This window comes from Mustela lutreola, chromosome 3 (assembly GCF_030435805.1).
Source record: "Mustela lutreola isolate mMusLut2 chromosome 3, mMusLut2.pri, whole genome shotgun sequence".
NCBI classification, from domain to species: Eukaryota; Metazoa; Chordata; class Mammalia; order Carnivora; family Mustelidae; genus Mustela; species Mustela lutreola.
In genome coordinates, this window is record NC_081292.1 from 174,765,323 (window position 1) to 174,783,693 (window position 18,371).

At 38.1% G+C, this 18,371-nt stretch overlaps 1 protein-coding gene across 6 annotated transcripts in view; it reads left to right on the plus strand.

Annotated features, from left to right (window-relative positions):
• Positions 1 to 18,371, plus strand: part of SPHKAP (SPHK1 interactor, AKAP domain containing) — a 172,233-nt gene that overhangs the window by 137,123 nt on the left and 16,739 nt on the right. For all 6 annotated transcript variants that reach the window (XM_059167805.1, XM_059167808.1, XM_059167806.1 and 3 more), the window contains one exon: positions 343 to 4,120. In XM_059167805.1, coding sequence (XP_059023788.1) covers positions 343 to 4,120 — 3,778 coding nt within the window. The remainder of the gene's footprint in view (positions 1 to 342; positions 4,121 to 18,371) is intronic.

Below are 18,371 nucleotides of genomic sequence, written 5' to 3' on the forward strand. Positions count from 1 at the left end.
CTCTCTCTCTCTCTCAAATAAATAAATAAAATCTTTAAAGAAAGAAAGTAAGGATCCGCACTCAGCTCCCACTGCCATCTTCTCCCACTCTGGTGTGGACATTTATATCCCACATCGAAAGACATTTTGTCGAGTGTGGTTCTATAATGAAACTCAAAAACATTTTCGGATTCATTTGTCTTTCTAAATCCTGTTTATTGGGATGGGGGGGGGGGAGAACCACCCCTGGCATTTTTAAAAAGTAATTGTTACTTTTTTTTTAATAAGGCATTTTTAAAAAGTAATCTCATGAGATCCTGCTATCCAAAAAGTAATGGCGGGCCTTCATTTTGTCTTCAATAGGTTATGAGAATATAAATGTCTCAGCTAATGTTTTGGAAAGTAAAGGACCAAAGGAAGCCACTCAGGAGGAATGGAACAACAAGGAAAAGATGCTTTATGCTCTGGAAGACAAATATATTGGCAAATACCACCCAATGACGAAGGCAGAAGGATCGGTGGAAAAAGTAGAAGACACCCCTTTGAAGAGCCTCAGTGCATCACCCGAGCCATTGGAATGGAAAGGTGAAGCTGTGCAGAATAAGAGTCCAGCCACAAATTATTATTATTTAGAAAATGTTAAAGGTCATGTGGAAAAATCACAGGCACCATATATTCCTGGGGATGCTTACTTCTCCAGGATGGTTAAGAACGGTGGGCCTCCCATATATAGTGCCCTCACTAAGCATGACAACAGCTTGGGTCCAGGGGACCATGAAGATGGCACAAACTCCTTTCCTCCCAAACAGGATGGAGAAGCCACTACTGGCGAGTATGCTACAAATTTAGCAGAATCCGTGCTGCAAGATGCATTTATTCGGTTGTCCCAGTCTCAGCCTACATGGCCCCAAGATTCCGCAGTCAGTGTTTCTGTCGGAAATGCTCTGCTACCCAGTGGCTGTTCCACTAAAGGTATGGTGGTCCCTCAGTCATGGAACAAGCTCCCCAAAATTGTCATTGTTCAGAGTCCAGATGGCAGTGATGCTGCCCCTGAGGCAGGCATCCCCTCCTGGTCTGAGATGGAGGTCTCCGTTGAAACCTCAGGTGTCCTCTCTGGAAAGAACTCCAGCAGACACCCTCAGAGTGCTCTAGAAGTTGCACTGGCTTGCGCGGCCACTGTGATTGGAACCATTTCCAGTCCTCAGGCCACAGAAAGGCTCAAAATGGAGCAAAAATCTTGGGTTTCAACGCCTCCAGTGGGAGGCCCTGAACCACTGCAAACTCAAATATCCCAAGTACTCAAGGAGCCTTCCATCAGTGAATACTCCTTTCCATCTGCTCTGTGTGGCATGACTCAGGTGGCGAGTGCTGTTGCTGTGTGTGGCCTGGGTGAAACAGGAGAGGCGAAGGCTCCGAGTGGCCTCTCCTGTGCAGCTGAGGCCTGTGCAGCCGTCCCCCCACTCTGCAGTCTGGCGACAGCGGGGAGCCTGGAGCTGGGAAATGAGGCCATTGCTTGGGCATTGCTCAAGGAGGCTGCTCTGGTTTTAACAAGGCCTAGTCCCTGCAGCAGCATTGGAGACCTCATGGAATCCATGAGCAAGAGAATCATAGAAACTGCTTCAAGGCCTCAGGTCTTTGAAAATGTCAGCTCAGAAAATGTCCTCAGGAATGATCTGGCACAGACCCTGTCCAATGTTATCCTGAAGCATTCCATTGATGAAGCTCACCAGAAAAACAAAATACTTGATCGCAACGACAGCAGGCATTCACCTGAAACCCTCGACACCTTGATGGAAAGTGCCAGTCAGCTGCTCTTCCGAGTGATATGCTTTACGTTCAAGAAGATGAGTCACTTTGTACAACTTGGGGAAGGCCCCGCTATCCTCCCTAATGAGACCATAAGCTGGACGGAAACGGAATTAGGCTGCCGGCCACCTGACCAGGCTGGCAGTCTAGCATGGACCAAAGCCATTGAGTATTCCAGCAGCTACCCACTCAGCAATCCACGCAGCGCTAGTCTTGTGATCAATGATCTTGTAGATGATGTGTGTCCGAAGCAAAATAGCAAGGGCCCAGCGAAGCCAGGCCTCTTCCAGAACCCCATGCTGCAATCTCAGTGGCCCTGTAGACCCAGAGAGCCTCATTCTTCAACTGCTAAAACACCCCCCAGAGAAATAGATCAAAAAGCAACGGCAGGAGAAGACCCAAACGACCCTCATCCAATGCGCAGGCACAGTGAGAATGAGTACGGAGCCACTCCGGAGGGAGAGTGCACACTGGCAGTGTGCAAGGGCAGCAGAGGTTCCCAGGACGCAGAGGATGGCGCCAGTGCAAATGCCCAGGAGAAGTATAACCGTGCCTCCCCTCTAAACAATGAAGTTCAAGTGAACCTGTCATTGTTAGGGAATGACTCGCTGCTTCCTGCTCAACCTGAGCTACAGGCAAAACAGGCAGATATATACTGCATTACGGACTTCGCCGAAGAATTAGCAGAGATGATTGTCTCCATGGCAACTGAAATCGCAGCAATTTGCCTTGACAACTCAAATGGAAAACAACCCTGGTTCTGTGCGTGGAAGAGAGGGAATGAGTTTCCGGTTTCCCCGAACGTATCCTGCCGGTCCTTGAAGAGGAAGAAGGAAAGCCAGACCGGTGGGGCCGCAGTGAGGAAGCACAAACCACCAAGACTCAGCGAGATCAAGAGGAAAACCGATGAGCACCCGGAGCTTAAGGAGAAGCTGATGAACAGGGTCATGGATGAGTCGATGAACCTTGAGGACGTCCCGGATTCTGTCAGTATTTTTGCAAACGAAGTGGCAGCCAAGATCATGAACCTAACAGAGTTCTCCACGGGGGACGGCGGCTGGCAAGCCCAGAGCCATCCCCGGAACCGGTTACTCAGTGGAGACAGGTGGAACCGGCCGAAGGCCTCCAGCTGTGAAAGCATCCCAGAGGAAGACTCGAACGCCCAGGCTTATGTAAACAGCCTGGGTTTAATGAGTACCCTAAGTCAGCCAGTTAGCAGGGCCAGCTCTGTCTCCAAGCAGTCCAGCTGTGAGAGCATCACTGAGGAGTTTTCCAGGTTCATGGTGAACCAGATGGAAAATGAAGGAAGAGGGTTTGAGTTACTGCTGGATTACTATGCGGGCAAGAACGCCAGCAGCATCCTGAACTCGGCCATGCAACAGGCATGTCGTAAAAATGACCATCTCAGTGTGAGGCCGAGCTGTCCCTCTAAGCAGTCCAGCACCGAGAGCATAACCGAGGAGTTTTATAGGTACATGCTGAGGGACATTGAAAGAGAAAGCAGGGACAGCACCTCCTCCAGACGAAGCAGCCAGGATTGGACCGTTGGCTTATTGTCACCTTCTCTGCGATCTCCATTGTGTTACAGACAGTCCTCCATGCCAGATAGCAGATCCCTGGGGGCCAGGCTGACAGTGAATGCACCCATCAAAGCCAACTCTTTAGATGGCTTCGCTCAAAACAGCCAGCAAGATTTCCTAAGTGTACATCCAGTCAGTAGCGCTTCTTCCTCGGGTCTCTGCAAGTCTGACTCTTGCTTGTATTGGAGAGGTGGAACTGACCAGATCACCAACATGTTAATTCACGAGACGTGGGCAAACTCAATCAAAGCCCTCATGCAGAAGAACAAAATTATAGTGGATGATGCCGAGGCAGCTGAGGTTGATCCTGCCTCTGGTGGCTCTCCCATGCAAGTGGAGAAATGTGCAAACAGACCAGCTTCAAGCAGAGTGCAAAGTGGGCCAAGTCTTTTTCTTCAGGAGCCCATTGATAACCCAAGGAAAGGCTCCGTTACCGAAAGCAAACAGCCCTCGGTGTTGTCTCAGAGCAAAGCTGCTCCTCTTACAAACCACAACAGTTTAGATTCTTTTAAAAAGGAAACTTCTTCATGCTATGGGACTATGCCTGTAAACCGCACCAGGAGGTCACTTTGCTCAAGAGAAGTGCCTTTAATTCACATCGAAACGGATCAGAGAGAAGAGTGTGTTGGAGAACCTGAACATTCCCCCTCTGAAACCAGGCCCCTACAAGAAGCAGAGGAGCATTTGAAAGATGAAAATGTCCCAGATGTGGTGAAGGGTAGAGACACTGCTGGGAGTACCTGCCAGAACCCCAGGTAAGTGAGGGTTACCTAGACTAGAGAGGGTGTTTGGGACTGGAGTTTTCCTCTTAATTAGTATTTATTCTAAATCCTAGGGACTTCACTGATGCCAGAACTGAAATCCTGAGACAATAAATGACCTTCGTGGGTTAATATACATTTACAATAGAAAGTTGGAAGTAATTTTTTAAAATTTCTTAAAAAATTGTGTTCATCTCTATAATGGAGGAGATAGAGTTTTATTTTCCCCATGAAAATTAATATCCCATACTATGTTACCTCTTAAAATTAAGTCTCGAAAATTTTCAAGCAAAAAAGAAAATTACATCAACTTATTTGAAAAAACCCTAAATTTAAATTTTAATATTGGAATGTGACATTAAATACTTTGGTATCATTTTTCTCTATCATCTGTTAAGATTTTCTGTTTTGTTTTGTTCTAAAAATCTTTGCAAGGACACCATGCCCCACAAATGCTGGACCTTCACATGCTTGGTCCAATCATGGTAGTGTTACAAAGTAAAATTAGAATTTTGCTATTTCAATAGTTCCTTTCCAGAAAATTGTAGCGTAGGTGATGATGTATTCTGAATCTGAGACAAAGAAATTATTTCACTCCAAGTGCTTAAGGAAGAGTCCATCCTTTTACATCTCCCCTTTTCTGTAGAAATTCATAATATTCTTGAATATGAGACCATTGTACCATTTAAAAATTTATTATTGAAGTTTAGTTGACATATTATATTAGTTTCAAGTGTACAGCACAGTGATTGAACAGTTCTACTCTATGTTACTCAGTTCTCACTAATGTAGTCACCATCGGTCACCATACATTGTTATAGTATTACTGACTATAATCCCTATGCTGTACTTTTCATCTCCATGCTTATTTGTTTTATACTTTTTTTTTTCTCTAGCTACGTAAGACAGAAAAAAAAAAACAGAAATTAAGCTACTACCATTGGAAAACATAAGTTGGAGACATCCCTATTATACAAAGAACCCATTAGTTAGGTGCAATAAACAAGTTGAAACAGTCTTTATCAAATTTCAACTGCTCTAGAAAATCCTTAATACTTCCCCACCCTACCAGGGAAGCAGATCGGTGCTCCCTATTGCTATAGGGCATCATTATAAGGTATGGATGGTGGTGGTGGTCTAGGTGCACATGAGTATTTCTTTCTTAGCCACTTGGTACTGAGAACTTTCCAATTGACTTAAATCTTGGAAGAATTCGAGGGGGAGGGGACTAGAAAACTTACAAGCAAAAGAACATAAAGTTTAAAAAAATGAAATATAGGCCAAGCTGACCAAAACAAGTTCAGTAATTCTCCAGTTTTAGACAATATTTATCAAAGTCTTACAGAAGTACCATACCTCACTTTAGTAGTGAGGTGGTGACCTCCAGGAAGTAGAGAAACTCCAGAAACAAACTTTTTTAAAGTGATCAGAGTTGAAGAAACAAAATAACCAAGTGTGATATATATGAAAATGGAAAAGTTTTATTTTAAAGATTTTATTTATTTATTTGAAGAGAGAGATCTCAAGTAGGCAGAGAAGCAGGCGGCAGGGTGGGGGGGGGGGAGGCTCCCTACTGAACAGAAAGCCTGATGTGGGGCTTGATCCCAGGACCCTGGGGCCATGACCTGAGCTGAAAGCAGAGGCTTTAACCCAATAAGCCACCCAGGCACCCCAGAAAAGTTTTATTTTAGATTCCAGGTGTCTGACATAGCATCTTCTTCAATGTCATCATAAACCAGCCAAGATATTTAGCCAAAGAAAGTTAGGGAGCATTTTGGACATGTAGTTCAACAAGATTCATGGCTACAGGCTCAAATCAAATACTGATTGCCTCTGAAGTGAAATAATATTCATTATACAATTTTGAGTGGAATGTCACTAATATTATATGTATATATATATATATATATATATGTCACTATATATTATTAAAATATATACAACCTAGAGACTTCCAAAAAATTGAGGAAATGTGCATAAATAAAGCCTCCCACTGATTTAGATTCATATTCCATATAAGGACCCAAGCACATATTTTTTCTACTCATAATATAGACTTCTGATTTGGTTTTCCAACAACCAAAGAAAAAAGAATATAGAATCATCAGTCTTAGAAACTGTCAGCAAGAGCTGACTCTGTTTCCAAAACATAACATTGAATTATATTTTTCTTTGTGAAGAAAACATAACATTGAATTATATATTTTTCTTTGTGAAGCAGTATATGGAATTATTGAATGCCACTAACTAATTTTGAGGAAGTTCCCTAATCTCCCTATGTCAGTTTACTCACCGATAGGGATAAAGCTCTTAACTCAGTGCCTCGTCCATTAGAAGTATTCAATAAATGTTTACTTTATGGTTGTCGTTGTTGTTGTTCAGAGTTAGGGTATATGACTGCCTTTGTTTTAAGAAATGTTTTTGCCCCAGAGAAACCTGTTATGAACAATGTGAAATTTTTATTAAAACAAAAGTACTAAGATTTACAAGGAGGGAATTAATTATATTTAGATCATGTTTTCTAAGCTCAAGGTTGTTATTGGGGATTTGATATGTCAAAATATAAAACTCAGTACTCTGTGAAATAGTTCCTGACTACTTAACACATGGAAAGAAGTTACACAGACACTCTTGATTCTGTTTGGCCATAGGGAGATGTGATGTCCTGAAGATATTTCTAGGCTTCTCTTTGAAGGACATTTTCACAATTCTGCCAAAAACTTCATAAAAACCCAACATACTGAAATAAAATCACTTTCTTAATTTTCTTTTATTTGAAAAAAAATAACAATTTCAAAATTCATTATGGAAGTCATGTTCAAATGAAAATAGCTTTTGTATTTGAAGCTGCCACATTTGTCCAGATACCTGAATAACCCCTCAATTATAAAGAAGGTAAATGATTTAGGATAGCCCAATTCTTGATTTCTGGAAAAAAAGAGTGTTCTATTGGTAGGCAATAATATGTTCTTAACTCAGCTGCCTTCTCTGAGATTATTGAAGAGCAATTATACAACTTTTTGACAATTTGATATCACAAGTTATAAACAACAAGCTGAGAATTCTGAGCATTCGTATATTGTCCTCATTGGCATAATCTGTTTTTTAAAAGTGTATTTTATGTTGTGTTTTGATTTCTATTGCTTCAAGAAAACAATTATTCATCCAACAAATATTTGCACGTCCATCCTGTGATACACACTGCCCTTGGGGCTAAATAAACAGTAGAGAATAGGGATTTAGTACCTGCTGTCATAGCTCCTACACACCCAGTGGGAGACAAGACAATATGCTATGGGAAGACCCTTTGGGAAGAGATTATTACAGTGTGTTAGGAGAGGGAAATAAAAGGAATAATGTGATGGAGAACAACTGGTTGGGGAATGCGGTTACTTAAGATAGAGTGTGGGCATTTGGATGAGACCTGGGACAAGAGAGTGTGCCAACCATATAAAGATTTGAAGTAAAAGATACACATTTGTGTTTCAAAGAGTACTAGTGTTCTATCTAGCCTAAAAAAAATCCTCCCACCACAGATCACCTAGAAATCCCACATTAAATATTGTAAATATCCCTTTTGAATACAGAGCTGCCCTTAACAGTATTAAATAAATAATGATAATGAAATCTTGGAGGCAGAAAATGAAGGATATAGAAATAAAAGTAGTAAACAAAAGTAGTGATTCTGCGCTTGCTCTTAAGGACTTTCCAGTCTCCCTAACCTACAAGTTCACTTTCTAAAAGCTAGTGAAAAGTAGGAAATAAGACTATGGGTGCATGAATGGTTGAAGACTTAGGAATGACACCAACCTCCATATCTTGAAGTGTTATGCCCTCAGAAAAAGTACAAACAGTAAAAAGGGTCAATCACCAGAAAAGGAGTTGATAATAACAGTTATCTTTTGGGGTTAGGGCTCTAGATAGAAGGGGAAAAGTCCTCCAAGAATTTACACCATGGCTTCCCTAATGTATATGTGAGGTTTTAATTTATACCATCTGTGTGGTCCAGAAAACCCCAAGTTGGTAAATTAATAAAGCAATTTCAGGTTAACAACACTGTGAGATCTTGGCAGAGACAACAATAAATCTCTGGATATTTAAGCCCAAGTCTCAAAAGCTTTCAATAGATAAAGCCCCATCAAATAAGCGGTCAGAACCTCAAATCACAAGATACACAAGGAATCAAAGCACTGTGAGCAAGACTCAGTACAAATACCAAATACTAGGATTAGCCCTAATAAGGATTTCAGATATAGGAATTATTAGATACAGAATATAAAATAAATATTTTTAAAATATTTTTAAAATAATATATATAAACTAGGAATGAAGAATAAACTATAATTAAAATAGAATGAGGCAGGCTTTAAAATTAGTTAAATACTACAAAAGATGACAAATATAATCACTGAAATTAAAATGTCTATTATAAAAAATAATTACTAAGAGATAAAACCATTGAAATAAGGCTTTAATGGCATACTTGCAGAGAGAACTATAGAAAAAGATAAATGTGTAAGGAACTTTGTTTCCATTCATGATGGAATAACTAAAGCTGAGTTTACTCTGCTTCTGTAAACAACCAGATAAATGTGCAGTATATATGAAACAATTGTTGTCAGACTTTGAACAACAAGAAGCCCTTTGAAAGAAGGAAACAAACATGGTGACCCTGATAATTGCCCAAAAACTCTGCCTAAATTCTTTTCAGGCAACAGTGCAAAGTGAACAAACCTAAGCAGAGCTCAGCAGGCACTTTCAGTTAAGAAGTCAGAGATTAGGGGGTGCTACACAGAGAAAGAACTCCAGGAGCCTACAGAGCCACCTGAGCCACCTGCTGAATGTTTTTTGTTTTAATTTATTTTTTATTTTCAGCATAACAGTATTCATTATTTTTTGCACCACACCCAGTGCTCCATGCAATCCGTGCCCTCTATAATACCCACCACCTGGTACCCGACCTCCCACCCCTCACCCCTTCAAAACCCTCAGATTGTTTTTCAGAGTCCATAGTCTTTCATGGTTCACCTCCCCTTCCAATTTACCCCAACTCCCTTCTCCTCTCTATCTCCCCATGTCCTCCATGCTATTTGTTATGCTCCACAAATAATTGAAACCATATGATAATTGACTCTCTCTGCTTGATTTATTTCACTCAGCATAATCTCGTCCAGTCCCGTCCATGTTGCTACAAAAGTTGGGTATTCGTCCTTTCTGATAGAGGCATAATACTCCATAGTGTATATGGACCACATCTTCCTTATCTATTTGTCTGTTGAAGGGCATCTTGGTTCTTTCCACAGTTTGGCGACCGTGGCCATTGCTGCTATAAACATTGGGGTACAGATGGCCCTTCTTTTCACTACATCTGTATCTTTGGGGTAAATACCCAGGAGTGCAATGGCAGGGCCATAGGGAAGTTTTATTTTTAATTTCTTGAGGAATCTCCACACTGTTCTCCAAAGAGGCTGCACCAACTTTAGAACAAATTATTAAGAGAAGAGAGAAGAACCACATGGTCCTCTCAATTGATACAGAAAAAGCATTTGACAAAATCCAGCATCTGTTCCTGATTAAAACACTTCAAAGTATAGGGATAGAGGGAACATTCCTGAACTTCATAAAATCTATCTATGGAAGACCTACAGCAAATATCATCCTCAATAGGAAAAAGCTTGCATCCTTCCCGTTGAGATCAGGAACACAAGGATGCCCACTCTCACCACTCTTGTTCAACATAGTATTAGAAGTCCTAGCAACAGCAATCAGACAACAAAGAGAAATAAAAGGTATCCAAATTGGTAATGAAAAAGTCACACTCTCTCTCTTTGCAGATGACATGATTCTATATATGGAAAACCCAAAAGACTCCACCCCCAAACTACTAGAACTCATACAACAATTCAGCAACGTGGCAGGATACAAAGTCAATGTACAGAAATCAGTGGCTTTCTTATACACTAATAATGAAAATACTAATAAGGGAAATTAGAGAATCGATTCCATTTACAATAGCACCAAGAACCATAAGATACCTGGGAATAAACCTAACCAAAGAGGTAAAGGATCTGTACTCGAGGAACTACAGAACACTCATGAAAGAAATTGAAAAAGACACAAAAAGATGGAAGACCATTCAGTTGCTGAATGTTAAACAGTGCATATATAGGTGAAACCCCATGACGCCAAAGAGCTGTAAGCTGAAGAATTCCACAGGTTCACAGGGGACCTGGAGAATTTTATTTCCAACCAGAGTAGAGAATCCATATGAAACACTTGTAACATTTATCAGAGACCCTAAAAGCATCACATTATAGATGTAAGGCTAAATTACCCTTAAAAATAAAAGCTAATCTAAACTTGCTCTAAAAAACTTGAAAATAAACATTGAAAAGATCAAACTGAACTGAAACTCTAGTTTAACCTAGAGGGAGTCTAACACACTTTAAAGAAATACAGCAAAATCCAGCATAAATTTACAACATAAGATCCAATTTAAGAATGTTTCACATATACCATAAAAGATCCTGAACTCTAGGAAACAAACTGAGGGTTGCTAAAAGGGAGGTGGGTGAGGGGAAGAGCTAACTGGGGGATGGGCATTAAGGAGGGCACCTGATATAATGAGCACTGGGTGTTATATGCAACTGATGAATCGCTAAATTCTACTTCTAAAACTAATTTTTTAAAGTGTTAAAAAATTGAAATAAAAAAGGCAGAAAAATGTCACTCATAACCAATAGGATAATCAGTCAATATAAATATATTCAGGAAGTAGAAAGATGATGAAATTAGCAAAGGCTTTAAATAGGTATTACAAATGTGGTCCAATATTTGAAGGTACACATGAATATATAATTTGGTTAAAATTATAAATTCACAAATCATGAAGTACAGTGAATCCTAAGCAAGATAAACAAAAAGAAAACCACATCAAGGCACATCATAATCAAGTTATTATAAACCAAAGACAAAGAAATAGTCCTAAAAGCAGCTCAGAGGAAAAAACAACTTACACATTGAGGAACATAATGAAGATTTCAGGTTTCTCATCAGAAAAAAATGAAAGTTAAAGGATGAAGAATGACATCTTTCCTGTGCAGAAGGAAAAAGCTGCCAACTCAGTAGTCTTCACTTACAAAAAAAAAAAAAAAAAAAAAAAAAGGCTATCAAAGGATAAGACTCATTATTGTCAAGATGTCAGTTTTTCCTAACTTGATTTATAAATTTAGTGCAATCCCATCAAAACTCCAGCTTGTGGGTTTTGTGGCTATGAATAAAATCATCCCAAAGTTTATGAAAGACTGTATTAAAGGAGAATAGCCAGGACCATATTAAAGAAGAAAAAATCAGACTGCCACTATTTGTCTTCAAGAGTTACTATAAAGCTACAGTAATCAAGACAGTGTGACATTGGCAAAAGAATGACGAATGGAATAGAAATCCCAGAACTAGATCCACACAAATATAGTTAATTGATTTTTGGTAAAGAATCGAAGGCAATACAATGGAAAAAGGATAGTCTTTTCAAGAAATACTGGTGGAACAGCTTGATACTCACAAGCCAAAAAATAAGTCTAGAAACAAAACAGTTTTCAAAAACTTAACTCAAAATGGATTCTATATCTAAGTGTAAAATTTGATAAAACTATAAAACCCTAGGAGATGACATATGAGAACATTCAGGTGAGCTTGGGTTTGGCAATGACCTTTTATTATTTTTTTTAAATATTTTATTTGTTTATTTGACAGAGAGAAATCACAAGTAGATGGAGAGGCAGGCAGAGAGAGAGAGGGAAGCAGGCTCTCTGCTGAGCAGAGAGCCCGATGCGGGACTCGATCCCAGGACTCTGAGATCACGACCTGAGCCAAAGACAGCGGCCCAACCCACTGAGCCACCCAGGCACCCCGGCAATGACCTTTAAGATAAAATATCAAAGACATGATTCATGAGAAACATAATTGATAAACTGGACTTTATTAAAATTAAAAACTGTTGCTCCCTGAGAGACATTTGTCAACCAGACCAGAAGACAAGCTGAAGACTGGGATAAAATACTCCCCAAAACATATCTGATATAGGACTATTTTCCAAAATATATAAAGAACTCTTATAAAAAACTCCATAATAAGAAAACAACCAACCTGACTTTAAAAGTGGGCAAAAGACTTCAACAGACACCTCATCAAAGAAGATATACAGAAGACAAATAAGCATATGAAAAGATGCTCAATATCATATGTTTTTAGGCAATTTCAAATTGAAACAACCAAGAGATGCTACTACACACCTACTAGAATGGCCAAAATAATTAAAAAATATATATATCGGCAACACAAAATGCTGAGAAAAATGTGGAACAATAGGAATTCATATTTATTGCTGGTAGGAATGCAGGGATGGCAAACCACTTTGAAAGACAGTTTGGCAGCTTCTTACAAAAATAAGCATGCACTTATCATATGATCCAAAAGTAATCCCCTTAGGTATTTATCAAAATGAGTGGAAAATCTATGTCTACATGAAACATCAGCCCACAGGATTTTATAGCAGCTTTACTCATAATTGACGTACTTGGAAACAACCAAGATTTCCTCTAGTAGGTTAATGAAGAAATAAACACTGCTACATCCAGGCAACAGAAAGCTATTCAGCACTAAAAATAAGTGAGCTATTAAGCCATGAAAAAACATGGAGGAAATTCAAATGCATATTATTAAGGGAAAAAAACCAATCTAAAATGTTACATACTGTAGGATTCCGACCTTCAGGGGAAAGGTAGCAAAAAGATCAGTGGTTGCCAGAGGTTAGGAGGGAAGGAAGCATGACCAGATGGAACCCAGAAGGTTTTTAGAACAATAAAACCATTCTGTGTGATACTAAACTGGTGAATACATGTCATTATAAATTAGTCCAAATCCATAAAATGCACAGCACCAAAGTGAACCCTAATGTAAGCTATGGATTTGGGGTGTTACATTGATTGTAACAAATACATCACTTTAGTGCAAGATGTTGATAGTGGAGGCTGTGCATGTGTGGGGCCAGCGGCACGTAGGAACTCTTGTTCTCTCCACTCAGTTTTAGAACCTAAAGTAGCTCTAAAAAGTAAATAAACAAATAAATAAAGCCTATTGAAAGTTTTTTAAATAAGAGCAACATAGTAACTTCATAAACAAACAAAATCTCTGAGAGAACATGTCACGAGGAGATCTGCACAAAAGGAAGTGCTAATGGAAGTCATTAGGCTGAAGGAAAATTATACTGGTGGGATCTTGGACTACCTAAAGGAACCAAGATTTCCACAGATACTAAGTATGTGGGTAAATACAAAACACTTTCTCTATGTTTAAATTTTCTTTAAAATATAATTATTTAAAAGAAAAAGAAGATTTATGATATATGTAGAACTAAAATATATGTTGGTTATGATGCAAAGGATGGGAAGGAGAAATGGAAGTACACTGTTGTAAAAATCTTCCATTCTATGTGACTTGGTTATGTAATCTAAGGTGGACTAAGAAATCGGATGCATACTATAAACCCTGGAATGACTACTAAAAATATAAGACAAAGACCCATGGCAATAAACTAATAGGGGAGATACAGTGGAATGCTAAAAATACTTCAGTTAATCTGGAGAAATGCAGGAAAAGAGGAGAATAGAAACAAAGGACAGATGACACTAATAGTAAATAATTACCAAGGTGATATTTAAACACAATCCTATTGATAAGTGCACTAATTCTTAATGATCTAAACACTTCAGTTAGAAAAAAAAAATTAAAATAAAAAAATAAACATTTCAGTTAAAAGACAGATTGTCAGACTGAGTATAAAAGCAAACCTCTGTATAACACTCTATAAGAAATGTGCTTCAAATATAAAGACATATACAGGTAAAAAATAAAAGAATGGAAAAAGAAATATCAAATGTGAAATAAGATAGGATAAAAAGAAATATGGAGTAACTATATTAATATCAGACTGAGTAGATTTTAAAACATGGAATTTTATTAGATTTAAAGAGGGATATTTTATAATGATAGAGGACCTGGTTCAGTAATAAAACAGTAATTGTAAATATGTAATCACCTAAATAACAAAAATTCAAACTACATGAAACAAAATCTGATAGAGCTAGAGCTGGAAGACTGGAAGGCAAAATAGACAAATCCACAATCAGAGTTGGAAAGTTTTGCACCCTTCTCTCAGTAACTAGCAGAATAGTAGAGAGAAACTGAATAATGATATTTAACATTTGAATGTTTTCAGTCGAGTTGACCTAATTAACATTTATTAAACCTTCCACCAACAGTAGCAGTAAATACATTTTTTCAAGTGTACTTGAAACATTAACCAGGGTAGGCCATGAGACCATAAAATAAGTCTTAATAAGTTGAAAAAAATAACCTAGAATATCATGGAGCATTTTCTCTGATCGCAATGAAATTAAACACAATCAAAACATCTAGGAAATCTTCCCAAATATTTGGAAATTAGCAACACACTTCTAAAGTACCCATTGGTCAAATAAAAAATCATAAGGAAAATTAAGATAAACTTTAAAGTTAATGAAAATGGGGATGCCTGGGTAGCTCAGTCAGTTAAGCATCTGCCTCTCACGTAGGTCATGATCCCAGGGTCCTTGGGATGGAACCCCACATCTGACTCCCTGTTCTGTGGGTAGCCTGTTTCTCCCTTTCTCTCTCCTCCTGCTCATGCTCTTTCTCTGGATCACTCTTTCTCTCAAATAAATAAATAAATAAAATCTTTCTTTTTTTTTTTTTTTAAGTGAATGAAAACAAAAACACAATATATCAAAATTTGCAGGGATTTTTTTTTTAAGAAGAATTGTCTAACATCAACAATCTAAACTTCCACCTTAAGAAACTAAGAAAAGATGGTCAAATTAAATCCAAGGTAATATAAGGAAAGAAGTAATAAAAATAAGAGCAAAGATCATTAACAGAAATAGAAAAGAATAGAGAAAAATCAAAGAAACAAAGGGTTTTTTTAGTTGAAATATTAGTGAATAAAGACATGTTTATGCATTTAAAGTTAAAATAAAATATTTAAAATGTGTATGTTTAACAAAAACAAGTTAAAATGGATTAAAGACCTAAATGTGAGACAGAAACCATCAGAATCCTAGAGAACACAGGCAGAAACCTCTTGGACCTCAGCAATAACAACCTCCTATAAATATGCCTCCAGAGACAACGTGAAAAAAAAGTAAAAATGAACTATTGGGACTTTATCAAAGAGCTTCTGCACTGTGAAGGAAACAATCAACAAAGTTAAAAAGCAGCCTATGGAATGGGAGAAGATATTTACAAACAACATACCTGATAAAAGGTTAGTATCCAAAATCTATAAAGAACTTAACAAATCCAACACTCAAGAAACAAATAATTCAGCTAAGAAATGAGCAGAAGACATAGACACTTTTCCAAAGAAGATACCCAGATGACTAACACACATGAAAAGATACTCAACATCAATCATCATCATGGAAATAGAAATCCAAACCATGATGAGATACTATCTCACACCTGTCAGAATGGCTAAAATAAGCAAAACAAGAAACAACAGTTTTCTTTGGAATGCAGAGAAAGGGGAACGCTCTTGCACTGTTGGTGGGAATGCAAGCTGGCACAGCCACTCTAAAGAATGTATGGAGGTTCTTCGAAACATTAAAATAGAACTAGCCTACAATCCAGCAACTGAACCACTAGGTATTTACCCAAAGGATATAAAAATACATATTCCAAGGGTACACGTACCTTGATGTTTATAATAGCATTATCAACAATAGCCAAACTATGGAGAGAGTTCATATCCATCAACTGATGAATGGATAAAGAAGATTTGGCATATATATATATATACAGACAATGGAATATTGCTCAGCCATCAGAAAGAATGAAATCTTGTCACTTGCACTGACATGGATGGAATGAGGTGGTATTATGCTGAACGAAATAAGTCAGAGAAAGAAAAAATACCATGTGATTTTGCTCATATGTGAAATTTAAGAAACAAGACAGGTGATGGGCGCCTGGGTGGCTCAGTGAGTTAAGCTCAGGTCATGATCTCAGGGTCCTGGGATTGAGTCCCGCATCGAGCTCTCTGCTCAGCAAGGAGCCTGCTTCCCTTCCTCTCTCTCTTCCTGCCTCTCTTACTTGTGATCTCTATCAAATAAATAAATAAAATCTTAAAAAAGAAAGAAAGAAAGAAAGAAGACAGGTGGATATATGGGAAGGAGAGGGAAAGGAAAAAACTATGAGGGACTTTTAAGACAGAGAACAAAGTGAGGGTTGATTGAGGGAGGTGGGCAGGGGTGGGTTAGATAGGTGATGGGTATGAAGAAGGGCAGTTGTTGTGCTGAGTACTGGGTGTTGTATGTAAATGATGAATCACTGAATTCTACTCCAGAAACCAATATTGCCCTGTAGGTTAACTAACTAAAATTTAAATTAAAAAAAAAATGTGTGTGTGTATGTTTGTTATGATTTCCCTCTTCAATGAGCTTTTTATAACTGAACAAGTAGATGACCCATTGGAAAGAGGGTTTTTACTGTAGTTCTATATTTTTTTATTGTTACCTCCTACCTATGGAAAGATATTTCTATTTTCCATTTACAGTGATGATTCAAAATTTCTTTATTAAAATAAACATTTAGGTTACCTAAACCAGTTTTTACAATATTTACCAAATACAGGGGGAATTCAGGTATGGCAAAAATCATGACAGTGGTTAGCTGGTAAATTAAGTTGGGGGAATGTTAGGCTAGATCATTTCTGAGGTCCTGGCTAACTCAAAAATTCTACAATTGATTTTAATATCATATGAGAAAACAGTCCTCTGAAGCTCTGTATGTGAACTATGAAATCAGAAGTGGAAAAAGACCATCTACATATATTTGCATAACACATCTGTGCATTATTCATAAATAAATGAGCAAAGCTATCCATTTATCTCAAAAGAAAATGAAAACCAGTGTTTTAGGTCATCATTATTCATTTTGAATTCCCGGTTATGTGACATAGAATATGAGATTTACTGTAAATAGACCATGAAATTAGATAAAATAAAATATGCCGACAGACTCATTTTTAACCTGAATATCCAATGTCAATCACTGAGATTTAACTTCTGCTTTAGTGAGAAATACCCTGGGATTAGTTTTTCTCATAATGTAAGGTTTTAGTTTAGTAAAGAATTAGTCTGGGAAATTTCTTTCTACCTAAGCAAACAGATGGTTGTAGAAGCCTCTCCTTTGTGCTCAGTTCTTGGCTTATTTACCTCTTCAGGGGGATTATTTATGTTTTCAATAAACTTTTCTTTCATTTGAATTAAACTAAATTCACCCAATGTCTTTTCAGTTGAAGTCGCTCTCTCACTTTCTCCCTACTCAATTTGGAAATATCTCAACATTTTAGAAAGGAAAATCAAGCTTATTAAGGACTTTTTTTTTTCATCAAGCGTTAGTCGCACAGAATGTTAGAAACAGCCACACCTTAATACTGTATCTATCCAGAATGCTGTGGGAAGGATTCTTAGAAGCCAGGCCCCAAAGCTTTTGTGAAATTTTCTAGGTAACCAGTTCACATATTAAAAAGGAAAATTTTCATCAAACCTCAAAATTTATACATTTGAAACTCTACTCTCTATATTAGAACTCATTTAAAAAATTTTCAAGTATAGCCATTTTTGGAGAAAGGATAATGGTACTATAATCCTAAAACTGAAGAGAATTACATAGAATTTTCTGCAGCCAATATATTATTTTAAATGAAGGAGATTGAGTGCCTTGGATTGCATCCCCTGGGAACAGACCTTAAGAGGTAGAGTTTCAGGTTGATGATCTGGTAGGATGTGCTTTCCAGAGATATGTGTGCATACATCCGTAAATAGGTAGAAAAGGCAGGATTGTAGGGAGAGAAGGTTCCCCTAAATATGTTTGCAACTGAGGCTTCAGCACATCCTACAGGAACCCCTAAAGAGGAAAGGGTCTGTCGGGTTTAGTGCCAAGTGAGACAAGAACTAGCCTTTGTGTTTTTGTATCACCTGGTTGATGGGATGTTCACTGAGAGAGGGTATGATCTTGGCCAGACAACTCTAGGCCTGCTGGTTATTCCCAGTGTGCACTGTCAACAGCCAATATTCTCTGAAGACAGTGTGCAATGGCCCAGAAAAGCATTCTAGTATCCCCTACACCAGGCTGTCACATTTTTTTG